General features: G+C 39.2%; 1 protein-coding gene across 4 annotated transcripts in view; it reads left to right on the top strand.

Moving 5' to 3' along the window:
- The window catches only part of LOC126263731 (integrator complex subunit 14), a 63,826-nt gene that overhangs the window by 46,228 nt on the left and 3,985 nt on the right, over positions 1-13,613 (top strand). For all 4 annotated transcript variants that reach the window (XM_049960896.1, XM_049960897.1, XM_049960893.1 and 1 more), the window contains 2 exons: positions 1,249-1,419; positions 11,877-12,242. In XM_049960896.1, the coding sequence (XP_049816853.1) occupies positions 1,249-1,419; positions 11,877-12,242 (537 nt within the window). The remainder of the gene's footprint in view (positions 1-1,248; positions 1,420-11,876; positions 12,243-13,613) is intronic.

Below are 13,613 nucleotides of genomic sequence, written 5' to 3'. Positions count from 1 at the left end.
TACATCCAACTGGCTGAGGAAGTCAAGGACATGTGGCATCAGGATAAAGTTGACATTATACCAATTATACTATCAACTACAGGAGTCATACCACACAATATCCACCAGTACATCAATGCAATACAGCTACATCCAAACTTATATATACAACTACAGAAATCCGTAATTATTGATAAATGTTCAATTACCCGAAAGTTCCTAAATGCAATATAACATATACCGTACAGTTAAAAGGAAGTCACGCTTGATCAATGTCCGCGTCACTTTCCATTTTTGACCAGACATAACGTCTGATAAAAGAAAGAAAGATAATAATAATAGTTGCAGAATGAGAGTTTCACTCTACAGTGGAGTGTGTACTGATATGAAACTTCCTGGCAGATTAAAACTGTGTGCCGGACTGAGATTCGAACTCGGGGCCTTTGCCTTTCACGGGCAAGTGCTCTATCTCGTCTCCTACCTCCCAAACTTCCAGAAGCTCTTCTGCGAACCTTGCAGAACTAGCACTCGTGGAAGAAAGGATATTGCGGAGGCATGGCTGAGCCACAGCCTGAGGGATGTTTCCAGAATGAGATTTTCACACTGCAGCGGAGTGTGTGCTGATATGAAACTTACTGGCAGGTTAAAACCGTGTGCTGGAGTGAGACTCAAACTTGGGACCTTTGCCTTTTGCAGGCAAGTGTTCTACCATCTGAGCTACCCAAGCATGACTCTCGACCCATCCCCACAGTTTCATTTCTGCCAGTATGGCGCAGTAGCTGCAGTAGAGCACTTTCCTGCAAAAGGCAAAGGTCCCGAGTTCGAGTCTTGGTCCGGCACACAGTTTTAATGTGCCAAGTAGTTTCAATTATAATAGATGTTTGTAAATGTGTTCAGGTATTTGTTTGGGTATTACACAACTCCCAAAGAATTTCTTCTAATGATGGCATGGCACTTTGCTAATCCTCATGTTTTTATGTTTTGGGCCATACATGGTGAAGTTCTTCACTGTCTGCTGCAATTGTCAGACCTAGAATCATCTCTTTTTTTTAAATCTCAAAAGCGAAATGTAGCTTAAAATGTTCAGTGGATCTGCTGTAGCTATTATGTTAACAAAACTTATATATCTGAGAAGTGCAGAAATCCCCCAAAAGTTACTCTACATTTGTTTGTGATTAGTTTTTGTACTTATTGGTAACTATCTTTAGTTTGTGCATTAATGTTACATAGTACATAACCATTGTAATTTGTTATTCTTTCTTTGTACAGATTGCATTTTCATCACTTTATGAAATTGTTTCACCTTTTACACGAGATTTTGACACAATAAAATCAAAGCTTCAGCAGCTAGAAGAATTTGATAAGACATGTGTTGAAACAGCTCTTCATGGAGTAAATAGACTTATATTGAGTGAATGGGGAAGTGCAACACCTTGCCAGGTGAGTAAAACAGTATGGCAGAATGTTGTAAATAATTATTATACTGAAAAACAAAACTTAAACAATAGAAAATCCAGGATGAAATGCAACAATACTATGAGAAGGGAAGTTGCTACTCATCATATAGTGGAGATGCTGAGTTGCAGATATGTACAACAAAAAGACTCTCACAGTTAAAGCTTTAGCCCATTAAAGCCTTTGTCAACAAGACACACACACACACACACACACACACACACACACACACACACAAAACTGTAGTCTCATGCAACTGAAACCACACTGCGAGCAGCAGCACCAGTGCATGATGGGAGTGGTGACTGGGTGGTGGTAAGGAGGAGTAAAGGGCGGGGAGGTGGAGGGATACTATGGTGGGGGTGGTGGACAGTGAAATGCTGCAGGTTAGACAGAGGGTAGGGGAGAGATGGGGGGGGGGGAGGACTTAATGGAAAAAGAGAGAAAAAAAGTAATAAAAATACTCGATGTGGTGGTGTAATGACGGCTGTGTAGTGCTGAAATGGAAACAGGGAAGGGGCTGGATGGGTGAGGACAGTGATTAACAAAGATGCAAGATCTGTTAGTTACTGTCCAGCCCCTTCTCTGTTCCCATTCCAACACTACACAGCCGTCATTCAACCACCACACCCAGTCTTTTTATTTCTCTCCCTTTCTTGTTTTCTTCTCATAATATTGAAAAACAAAACTTCATAACCTAAGTACCTATCAGATAGTTGTAGTTGTTGGTAGAACGAATTGTAAATCTAGATGTAGTTAAGATTCTCTAAAAGTAACTAATTTTAGTAAGAGAAGGTAACACATTCAGAAATTCTAAGACACAATGTGTAAAATCTCAAGTTTAACGTTGTACACTTTCAAATGAAATACTTTAGTTATTGTTGTGACTGGTGTTTGTTTCATGTTTCACCTGACCACACAGTATTCTGGAGGTTGCAGAACATATTTTCATTGTTTAGGGTTTGTGGTGTAGAAAATGTATGTGTTGCAAATCTTATGTTTGACTGGTCTTTGTTGGAATTGTCAGATTGACTTGTTTGGCCAAGTTGGCATGGGTTAGTCCAAAATTAAATTGAAAAAGCTGTGCATTTTATGTTACTATGATGGAAGATTTAAGATTTTTGTGTTGTACATTAAAGTATGGTTTAATTATTTAAAGCAGTTCTTATAATTGGAATAAATTAATGCTTGGACTGGGTCCTGTAAGGAGTCCCACTAATTTCTGCTGGACACTATTGTGGTTTGATGAAAAGAATTTTTATAGCCATCAGCTGTTAACATTCAACTTTATTCTTTACCAGTTTTGGTTATTATAATCATCAACACTGGCAGAAAAGCAGTACTTCAGATGGATCAAAAATGCATACCACTCATAAACGAGTCAACAGCAAGCCAAATACAATAATAATCTACAATGGTATGTATAACACACATTATTTGACTAATGTCATAAGTCACACAAGTTGCTTAACCTCCAATAACGACAAAAGTTATGGGATAGTGATGTACATATCATAGGTAAGAAAGTGCAGTGCATTGGTGAAACTGCCATATATAATCATCTGATGCAGGTGAAAGGCTTCTAAGCTGATTATGTCCACAAAACTGGAATTAACAGACTTTGAACATGGAATGGTAGCAGGAGCCTAGTTGCATGGGACATTCCATTTTGGAAATCATAGGGAATTCAATATTCTGAGGTCCACGGTTTCAAGAATACCAAATTTCATGTATTACTTCTCATCACAGACAACACAGTGGCCGAATGGCTTCACTTAATGACCAAGAGCAGCAGTGTTTGCACAGTGCTAACAGACAAACAACACTGTGTGAAGTGACTGCAGAAATCAATGTGAGATGTACAACATGTCCGTTTGGACAGTGTGGCGAAATTTGGCATTAATGGGCTGTGGCAGCAGACGACTAATGTGAGTGCCTTTGCTAACAGTACGACATCACCTGCAGCCCTCTCCTGGGCTCGTGACCATGGATTGGACCTGAGATGACTGGAAAACTGTGGCCTGGTCAGATGAGTCCCAATTTCGGTTGGTAAGAGCTGATGGTAGGGTTAGAGTGTGGCGCAGACCCCAACGATGAGGCCGTGGACCCAAGTTGTCAACAAGGTGCTGTGCAAGCTGGTGGTGGCTCCATGGAATTGACTGTGTCCTCTGTTCCAGCTGAACTGATCACTTGCTGGAAATGATTATGTTCGGCTACTTGGAAACCATTTGCAGCCAATCTTGGACTACATGTTAACAAAAAAACAATGGAATTTTTATGGATGAAAATGCGCCATGTCAGAACATTCTGAATAATTCAAGTGAAAGATTTGGTCACCCAGATTGCCCGACAAGAATGTCATCGAACATTTGTGAGACATATAGAGAGGTAAGTTTGTGCACAAAGTCTTGCACTGGCAACACATTCACATTTACAGGCGGCTACAGATGCAGCATGCCTCAATATTTCTGCAGGGGACTTTCAGTGACTTGAGTCCATGCTACGATGAGTTGCTGCATTATGCCACGCAAAAGGAGGTCCGACATGATATCAGGAGGCATCCCATGACTTTTTTCACCTCAGTTGGTTGGTTGGTTGGTTTGGGGAAGGAGACCAGACAGCGTGGTCATCGGTCTCATCGGATTAGGGAAGGATTGGGAAGGAAGTCGGCCGTGCCCTTTCAGAGGAACCATCCTGGCATTTGCCTGGAGTGATTTAGGGAAATCACGGAAAACCTAAATCAGGATGGCCGGACGCGGGATTGAACCGTCATCCTCCCGAATGCGAGTCCAGTGTTTAACCACTGCGCCACCCCGCTCGGTTTTCACCTCAGTGTGTATTACGATATATGTTGGAGTTAAATCTACCAGTATGATTTATGACATTAGCCAAATTATGTGTATCTTAATGTCAATGTTTGTCGTGCTCCAAGCATTTTTGATCCAACTGATACTTCTTTTCTTCCAGTGATAATGGTTGTAATAATCAAAACTGGTAGATAATAAAGTTGAATATGTACAGCTGATGGCTATAACAATGCTTTTACTCAAATGTTTAGTAAGTGTAGCAAGTTACCTACATAAAATAAGAACTGTTGTTTTTTAAGCTGTGCATCAGAAATAGACTCAAACAATGCCTTTTACAAGCAGTGTACTGCCCTCAAGTATCAGCCACACCTCCTGTATTGCAGAACTGTTATAAGTATGCAGTGCTCTATAACATGTTTTAAACAGTGTTCATAACATTACAATGGAATATTTTATTTATTATCAAGGAAGAAGCCTCTCCAAAGATGGTGGATACTGCAATAGGGCAGTCAGTCACTGGGCAAGTTTTAATAGTGGCTAATTCTTCTGTGAAGCAGCTGCTACACAGCAACAATCAAACATTAAAATGTTACCACAGCACACACATGTAGATCAAAGCAGGGGCATCTTGGTTGGCTTAATTGTTTTTCCTCTCTTTTTTCAGTTCCATGAATTTCATTCTGTAATTCAGTATTTGAATAACAAAACTCTCTCATATTCGCCAGCTCATGGAATTTTCTCCAGCTCATTAACCAGAGAAATGGTTTAAAATGTTGTCAGTGGCAGATAATGGAGGGAGATACTTCAACATAAAATGTTGTCATCTTGCTTTCCATGTTGTATTCTGGCCTCTCTGTTCATGGTTCAGTAGTTGTAATTAACTCTTGTCCTTTCACATAGTGAAGTGCCTGTTCATTATGTCAGTATCTGTCATTCAAATTGGAAAATTCAAACAAAATAACAAGGTGGAAGAGAATGTTGTGGTGGCTACTGCTCACATTATTGAAAGTCAAAGGCAAGGTTTATGAGCAAAGCAAGTTCAACCTATGCCTCTAAAGATCCTTATAATAAACTGAGGCAAAATGAGTATCACAGATATAAATTGCCTTTATTTGCTTGCAGAGTCAAAGTATCAAAACTTTTACATACGCAGTTACATAAAAATATGGAGGATATTTTAATTATCATATTGGTTGACAATGCACTTGCAGTCTGTAGATATTGATTTGAGTGAACACCTCACAATTAGTTAATGTGTAAAAATATAACTAATTATTTTTATCACGATTGTCAATGTTGCTGTTCTTGTCCTCAGTCTGAACCTGGTTTGATGCAGCTCTGTTTGCTAGTCTGTCCTGTGCAAGCTTCTTCATCTCTGCAGATTTACTGTAATCTACATCTTTCTGAATCTGCTTACTGTAGTCAAGCCTTAGCCTCCTGCTAGAATCCCCCCCCCCCCCCCCACACACACACACACACATTATCTTCATTATCAATTCAACAATTGCTTAATACTTGAGAATTTTGTTACATCAATCAATCCCTTTACTTAGTTTTGGTTGAACTGTTTGTTGCCTACATTTCACTTCCGTACAGGCTTGTACTACAGAAAAATGCCTTCAGAAAAGCTTCCCTAATGTTTACGTTTATATTTTATGTTAACAGTAGTCTCTTTTTCAGAAATGCTTTTCTTGTTATTGCCATTCTGCATGTTATAACTCCTCTACTTTGTCCACTGTCACTTAATTTAATGTCCAAATAACAAAACTCTTCTACTATTTTTAATGTCTCAGTTCCTAATCTAATTCTCTCCCTTCTTTTACTTTGGTTGATATTCATCTAGATATTACAATGTCAGTGGCAAACCTCAAAGTTTTAATTTTGTCTACTGAACTATAATTCCATTTCCAAATTTCTTCTTTGTTTCCTTCACAAATTGTACAGTGTACAGATTGGCTAACATCATGAGTAGACTACAGCCTTTTCTCATGCCCCTCACAACTGCTACTTCCCTCTCATATCCTTTGAGTGTTATGGTGGTAGCAGCTGGTGTGGCCAGAGCCATACAGTAGATCTCCTGTGCCTATACTGTGTGGAAACCATGTGAAGTGTGAGGCAGAGGGTACTTCAATTGATTCTGTGTACATTTTGCAGATAACCTTTTGGTCCCTATCTTTGATCCCTGCAACCCTTAGGATTTCCCTCTTATCTTCATCTACTTCCTGTTTCTGAAAGTACTGATCCAAATTGGAGTAGTCTGCAAAAATTGGTGATTTATTTACAACTTGTTTATGGAACAAAATGTAAAATTATAATGGAGGATCAGTGACACCAATTGTTTTAAAATTGAGTGTGGAATGTGACAAGGTTGTAGAAAGTCTCCCAAACTATTCAGAGTGTATGGAGAGTACTTGATTAACCCCTTAAGATATTGATTTTTTTTTTTCAAATTATGTTCCAAAAAATTAATATTTTTTTATTATTATAAAACTTTTATATTAAATGACATCACATACATACATATAAATGCAGCTCATAAAGTTCACAATAAAGAGCTGCAAATTTTTGGAGAGCACCATTAATAAAATTCCAAGTATACTCGTGCACTGGACTTTGACTGAATTATACTGAAACTTCAAGTCATTCTTTAGTTTCTATGAATCTAGGAAGTAAAACCATTTATTTCACAATGGTTACCTGTGAACAGAAGACTTTGAGGAGTTGGGTGGTGTACGATGGCTGTATTTATCTCGGACTACTGGTGAGCACTTGTCAGTCAGATGACGAACTGTTGCCACTTTCAGTCTCTGTTGGAGGAACATCATGTTCTTCTTCTTCATTCATGGAGGACATGAAAGGGCTTCCCAATGAAATTTCTGCAGTGTGGGTGAAACAGCATTGGCAACGTGTGGAGCCACCACACATCCTCCACAGAGTCCTGATCTCACTCCATATGATTTCCACATTTTTATAGCCCTGAAGATTAAAAAGATACTCCTCCCCCATGTGCCTCTTTTGAGCAGTGCATTTGGTCCTGACTTCATTTTTATAGATGACAATGCACAACTTCACTGAACAGCACAGGTGGAGGAGCTCTCTGTATGAGAGGATATTCAGCGAATGGACTGGCCTGCCCGTTTCCCCAATTTAAATCTCATTGAGCATGTGTGGGATGTGTTGGGGGGACGTATTGCAACATGCCCACATGTCAATGACCATCCAACAGTTGTTAGCGACACTGGTGGAGAAGTGGGATGCCCTGCCACAAGAACTCCTTACCAACTTTGTGGCCATTATGGGAGCACATGGCAGTGTATGCATTGCTGTCCATGGTGATCACACGCCTATTAAGAACCATGTCCTGCCTTTTTTAATTTCTGGGGGTCATCATAAATAGTAGTGACTTCTGAGTAATTATTGTCTTTGAATAAAAGTTTATTTCCGTTTGTCTCATTGAGTAGTTCTTGTAGTTACCTTCTGTAGTATACTGCAACATTTCTTTTTGTATATGGTCCGAGTTCCATCGAGCAAAACATGTGAGCTAGTTTTGTCCTTAAGTTTTGCACACCAGTGTATTTTGAATGCTTATAAAGTGTTTGTGTGCCATTTGTTTTCAAGGTAGTTTTAGTTGTGTCTAATGTAATTTGAACTACACAAAAACTGATTTCAGACAATATTAGAACTTTTTCCTTCTTTTTGAAAAAGTCAATAAAAATGGGCATATGTTTAAAAGACAAAATTAATCTCATTGTCACCATTGAGGACACATTATTGTATGGTCTAGTGTTGAAAATGTGTAATTTTTCACTGGATGCACCTACATTTCTAAAGACATTTGAATGTATTTAACCAGACTGTCCATCTTCATCCATGTGAATTCACAAATAATATAGGCCTGGCTCAACTTGTGTGTCAGAAAGAGTCAGCTAGGTCTGAACCGTGTGGGCTGAGGTACTAGGTTCACAGGTCGGTGGCTCGATACTGCATCATGGCAGGTGGTGTTCATCCAGGCAGACAACATCATGGTCAACAAGTAGAGGCAGTTTGATAACCCCAAGATGTTCTTCAGAAAACATGTCTTACATAGCACCAGACACCACTGCAGAACCCAGAGTGTAATAGCAGAATGGAGAAGTTGGGTACCATATTTTCCCATGACAGACATATAGTTGTTGATTCAACAGTGACTACAGCAATTATCACTGTTGTTTGTGAAGAAGTATAAACAAGGTCTAACGACTATCATCTGCAGGTGGTTGGGACGTCCTTGCTGTGCCAGTGCAGCTTCTTTACATAACCCATTTCTGCATGATGCAATTTTTATGCTCTGCGTTACTGCTCCCCCCCCCCCCCCCCCAACCCCTTCCTCCTCTACCTTCTTCTACCTGTTTTCACTCAAGCTCCACTTCAGGTGCAAAGAGAAACAAAGCAACCACTGCACAGAATTTCTTTGAGGTCACTAGTTCAAGTTTTGCTAATATCACAGAATGGTAAGGTGCATTATCCATTACAAACACTTTTGTAACATTAAGCTGTTTTAAACCACTGCAGAAATCATGGGTGGTCCATACCATCATGGCAGTCACCGGTTTTTCTCGATTGAAAAGCTTAGTCCTTCATGCACAAAACGATTTGAAAAACTTGCATGAGCCACAATTAATTGGGATCCTCTTCCTGTTGGCTGATGACTGCTGCTATTCAGAGTATCGTCTGTCCAACATTTATCAGCTGCTTCTCCAGCATTGTCTCAGGTTTCATATAACTGTGTAATTGTATATGTATCCTTTTTCTGCAATTTTATTTAAGGAAACATTATGAGCTGCAACAACACGAGCTTTGTTGAGCAACAGTTTTTGCCTGTCTAACTGTTTAAAATGAAAGCCAATACTTTTTAACACATTTTTAATTGATGTTTTCATGCCCGAGAAAAGTTCACATTCTTTTAAAGAAATTGGAAATTTGCTTTTGTTGGTTGATTTTTCCTATTATAATATCCAAACATACCAATAAAGTGCATCAGTTTGGTAATCAAAATTTGTAACTGAAGGAGGCTGCTTTTTTTTTCTATCCAGTAGTCCTTAAAAATACACTGTTTTATCCACAAGGGTATTTGCTCCACACGATTTACTTCAAAATCTTGCAAGTCTTGAAGTAGCACCCCTTTCCTTGTAGCAGTTAATTGACTGAATCCTGGAGTTTTCAAGGTAAATTCTAAAACTTTTATTAACAGGTATCGATACATGCCCATGAACAGAAACAAATTCTTTTTCTTGCTCATACAACTTATACGTTGTTCATAGCAATTCCAAAGCCGGATTATTTAATGGTACTCTACAATGCAACAAGTTGTCACTTGGTGAACAATGTCATTTTTGTGACATTCTTCAGTAAACAGAAACTGTAGTCTAGGCAGTAACACAGCATAACTATATAGAAGCAGGTAGTCGCACGTTAACACACAATGTTTACACAGAAGCTGGCAACATGGTAGTGTCGGTGCTGGAACCAGCTTTTGTTGCTGTGCTGTAATTAGTTCAGAAGATGCAGCACATCGAGTTCCTTGTTTGTTCGTCAATCATATTCCAATTTTACGGCACTTGTAGAGTGATTTGAAGCAACATGTTTCAGTGGCCCAGGTACAGGTAGTTCCATTCTGCCATCCACCCATAGTATTTATCCTATTCCTTTTAGAATCCAACCATGGAAATTGGGTCTAAATGACCATGTATGTGGATTATTTGTCTCCCCATTGTCTGGTAGTGCTTTTTGACACTTTGCTAATTTTGGCCACATAACCCTCAATCTACACAGTATGCCACATGGTCAGTTATGACTTAGTGTGCCCATAGAAACTGACCGAGCAGGGTGGCGCAGTGGTTAAACACTGGACTCTCATTCGGGAGGACGACGGTCAATCCCGCGTCCGGCCATCCTGATTTAGGTTTTCCGTGATTTCCCTAAATCACTCCAGGCAAATGCCGGGATGGTTCCTCTGAAAGGGCACAGCTGACTTCCTTCCCAATCCTTCCCTAATCCGATGAGACCAATGACCACGCTGTCTGGTCTCCTTCCCCAAACCAACCAACCAACCAACCATAGAAACTGTCTGGAGAATTCCCTTCTGCAAGTTTATAAATGTTTTAATGCTGAACTTATTATGGACTTACTGGTACTTCCAATTGCATGCAATTTGCATTGTGGTAGGCCCTTACAATCAGCTCCATGTATTCTATGACAAAGTATGGGCACTTATGATCCTGTGTTCAAGAACAATTTACATTCTTGCCCTTTATAACACAGAATTACGCTGCCCCTTTAGTAATACGGAATTATGCTGCTGTAGTTCGCAGTGAGCAGTGGCAGCTACATTTATGGGTAGTGCTGGCCTGAGTGCCAGTTTAGAAGAATGTGTGATCACAAGCTGCTCTAAGATTGTAGCAGAAAGAGTGCTTAAACCAGACTGCAGTGTGTACTTAAGACATTGTTGATATGCTGCTGCCGGCAGTGAAAAGTGTTCGTACTGTTGAACGTTTCCTCCACCGTGCACGAACAGCTGATGACGTCACAATAAATCATTGTCCCTTGTTATGCAAAACATCGCTCGTTAAGTGAGAGTCATTTTTTTAATAATTTGTTTTTCTCATCATGCAAATTGTATGTTTCAGGGAGGTGCTCATTAAGTGAAGTTCCACTGTACTGTGTTCCCTCTGTGTGTGACTTGTGTACTTACCTCTGTTGCATACTCTTTCTTAACCTGGAATGCTTTACAGCTTTGATTTCTGCCAAAGCTGGAGTGGTGAATTTGTGACCTGTAGTATCTTTGGGAATTCAGATCTTACTGTGTGGGACAAGTCTGCTGGTAGGCCTTAAAAGGAAAAAAGTCAAGAATTCCTTGTCCTGCTTCATGCGTGATAGCTGTGTTTAACATTATCGGCACTGTTCGAATTTCCTGGCATCATATAGAAATTCTGTGATCCCTGTAATGTTCCTTAACTCCTCCTTATAGTACCGACATTTGCTTTTAGATCTGTAATACTGTTACAGCCCTTCATGTAACTGTAACAGTAACTTTTGTCAATGAGAGATGAGGAACATCCACACACCATCTGCTAGGTTAAAAGGAGCCATGCACTTGAGCTAATCATTGCTCCAATGCAGCTGCCAGTTTCAAATTAAAGAAAAAAATATAAACTTGCTCCTCAGGCTTAAGTTACATATTTAACTACTAAAGTTACGGCCTCCCCACAATGCTGATACAGCTGTTTAGTTACCTCAGTATAACTCAGTTTTGCATGGTGCAATACTTATCCTCTGGGGCACTTCAAAGTATTGGATGGACTACCTTTACTCAAGCAGGAAGTAATCATTTTTTTTAAATTATTCATTATCTATTTATCAAAAAATAATGAAGTATAAAAAGCATTTGGAACTGATGATGAATTGTGTTTTTTGTATATATTTCCAAAATTAAATCACCTGGGTGTTTTTTTTTTTTTTTAGACAGAAAATTGTCATACCTATGAACAAGCTGCGACATTGTCGCGAAAAACAGTGACCTGTATATGTAATAAGTTTCCTTTAATTTACGTCTATGGTCACAAACTTTTCAGTTTTTAAGAAAAGCTTCTCTTTCAGGTTGTGCTTGTTACTGATGGCAGCCCTGGTGTAGGACCATTGTCCTTGAAGCATTCACTGAGCACTTTGGGACAACGAGATTTTGCTACACCGTTCCCGTTGCCGTTTTCGTTTCCATGTAAACTGAGTGTCATGTGCATTGCTCCGCCTGATGATCCATCATTACAGTTAGGCCTTCCTCTGTATAGTCGTCTTGTTGAATTGGCAGGCCTTGATAGCTGTGTTCATGTACCTGAAGCAGCACTTACTATCTCTTCAGTTCAGGCAATGTTCCAGAAACTGGCAGAGGCAAATTTTGCATCCTTTCAGGGCACACTGAAGTGTGGCAATTTGGGTTCCCGCATTATTCTCTCACCTGCCCCTCAGGTATGACATAATCTTACATTAAGTAGGTCTACATTGATCATTATTTTTATCTTGTGTGTTTACACAAAAGTATTAGTAAAGCAAACTTAAACTATAAGAAATGTGCAGCTCAAATCCTTAGACATATTAACTGTAATTCTATAGTTATAATGAAAACAATAATGTCTATTGTGAAATGCAGGTAAAAATAGTCAAGAGTTTGGACAGCAGCTTCTGGAGATATTGATTTTCAGTATAATATTAATTGTACTAATAACTTACCGTGTGATTTACTGGACATGAAGATCAGAGTACAAAAAAGACCATGAATATTAAAATTATGGAACTGCAAGCCAAATATAGTCACACTCTTCTTTCATTATTGATGTAGGCTTTGATTTTGTGTTACAGTTATGTAAATTGAAGACACTCACTCATGTATTTGTGGCAGTGTTGTAAAAACTGAGATGGTTGATCGGAGACTGTGATCAACCCAGAGTAAATAATTAAATGAATGTGTGAGAAACGCAAAGAAAATTTTTAGCCTAGGAAAAGAGTGACAGAAGATTTTCGAAGAGTACAGAAGCATGAGCGTTAACACGGTAACAGCTGTAACACTGACCATGCAAAAAATGAGAGCCGATGTAAAAAAGCAAGAAATTGCTTGAAAATATTTTTGTTAACCAGATGGGCAATGAAAAGCTTTACTACTTTGTAGCTCCAGCTCACAGAGTGATAAAATTGTCTCAGTTATTGCGGCACTGTAACTACACTGAAAAATTTTATATGTCACTACCATAGAATGCACCTGTAACATGTCAGAAAGACACTTCAGTCTTGAACTCATCGTGACTGAAAGTTTTGCCTTTTTTGTTGGTTGCATTTAAGATTAAAAAAGATATGGAGATACCCAGTTGTACATTTTGAACTGCATAGGGGATTGTTTGACACTTTTCACTGGACACTTGTGAACAACCCTCTGATGACATTTTTCACAAACCCCAGTGCTGGTTCTGACCAGTTGAACAGAAAAATTTATCATGATCTTCCCTATTATTTTATAAGGAGAATTTTTTGTGTTTGTCCATAGCTAATATAGAGGGTTGCCCAGAAAGTAATGCACCACATTTTTTTTTCTTCGACAATTCTTTATTGAACATAATGAGAATTACACACTTGAAAGAATGATGTTTTATCGACACACCCTATTTTTCCAGTCTCCATCCCATTATATGGCCTTCGACCAGTGCGAAACAAGGGCATGTATGTCCAGTTGGTACCAATCCTTGTTCTGATGGCGGAGCCAGCACTTTACTGTGTGAATCACCTCCTCATCGTCCTCAAAACGTGTTCCACGAATGGCATCCTTTAATCGCCAAAAAAAGTGGAAGA

This window comes from Schistocerca nitens, chromosome 6 (assembly GCF_023898315.1).
Source record: "Schistocerca nitens isolate TAMUIC-IGC-003100 chromosome 6, iqSchNite1.1, whole genome shotgun sequence".
Lineage (NCBI taxonomy): Eukaryota > Metazoa > Arthropoda > Insecta > Orthoptera > Acrididae > Schistocerca > Schistocerca nitens.
The sequence above is the reverse complement of the archived record's forward strand: the minus strand, read 5'-3'. Positions and strand labels throughout refer to the sequence as shown.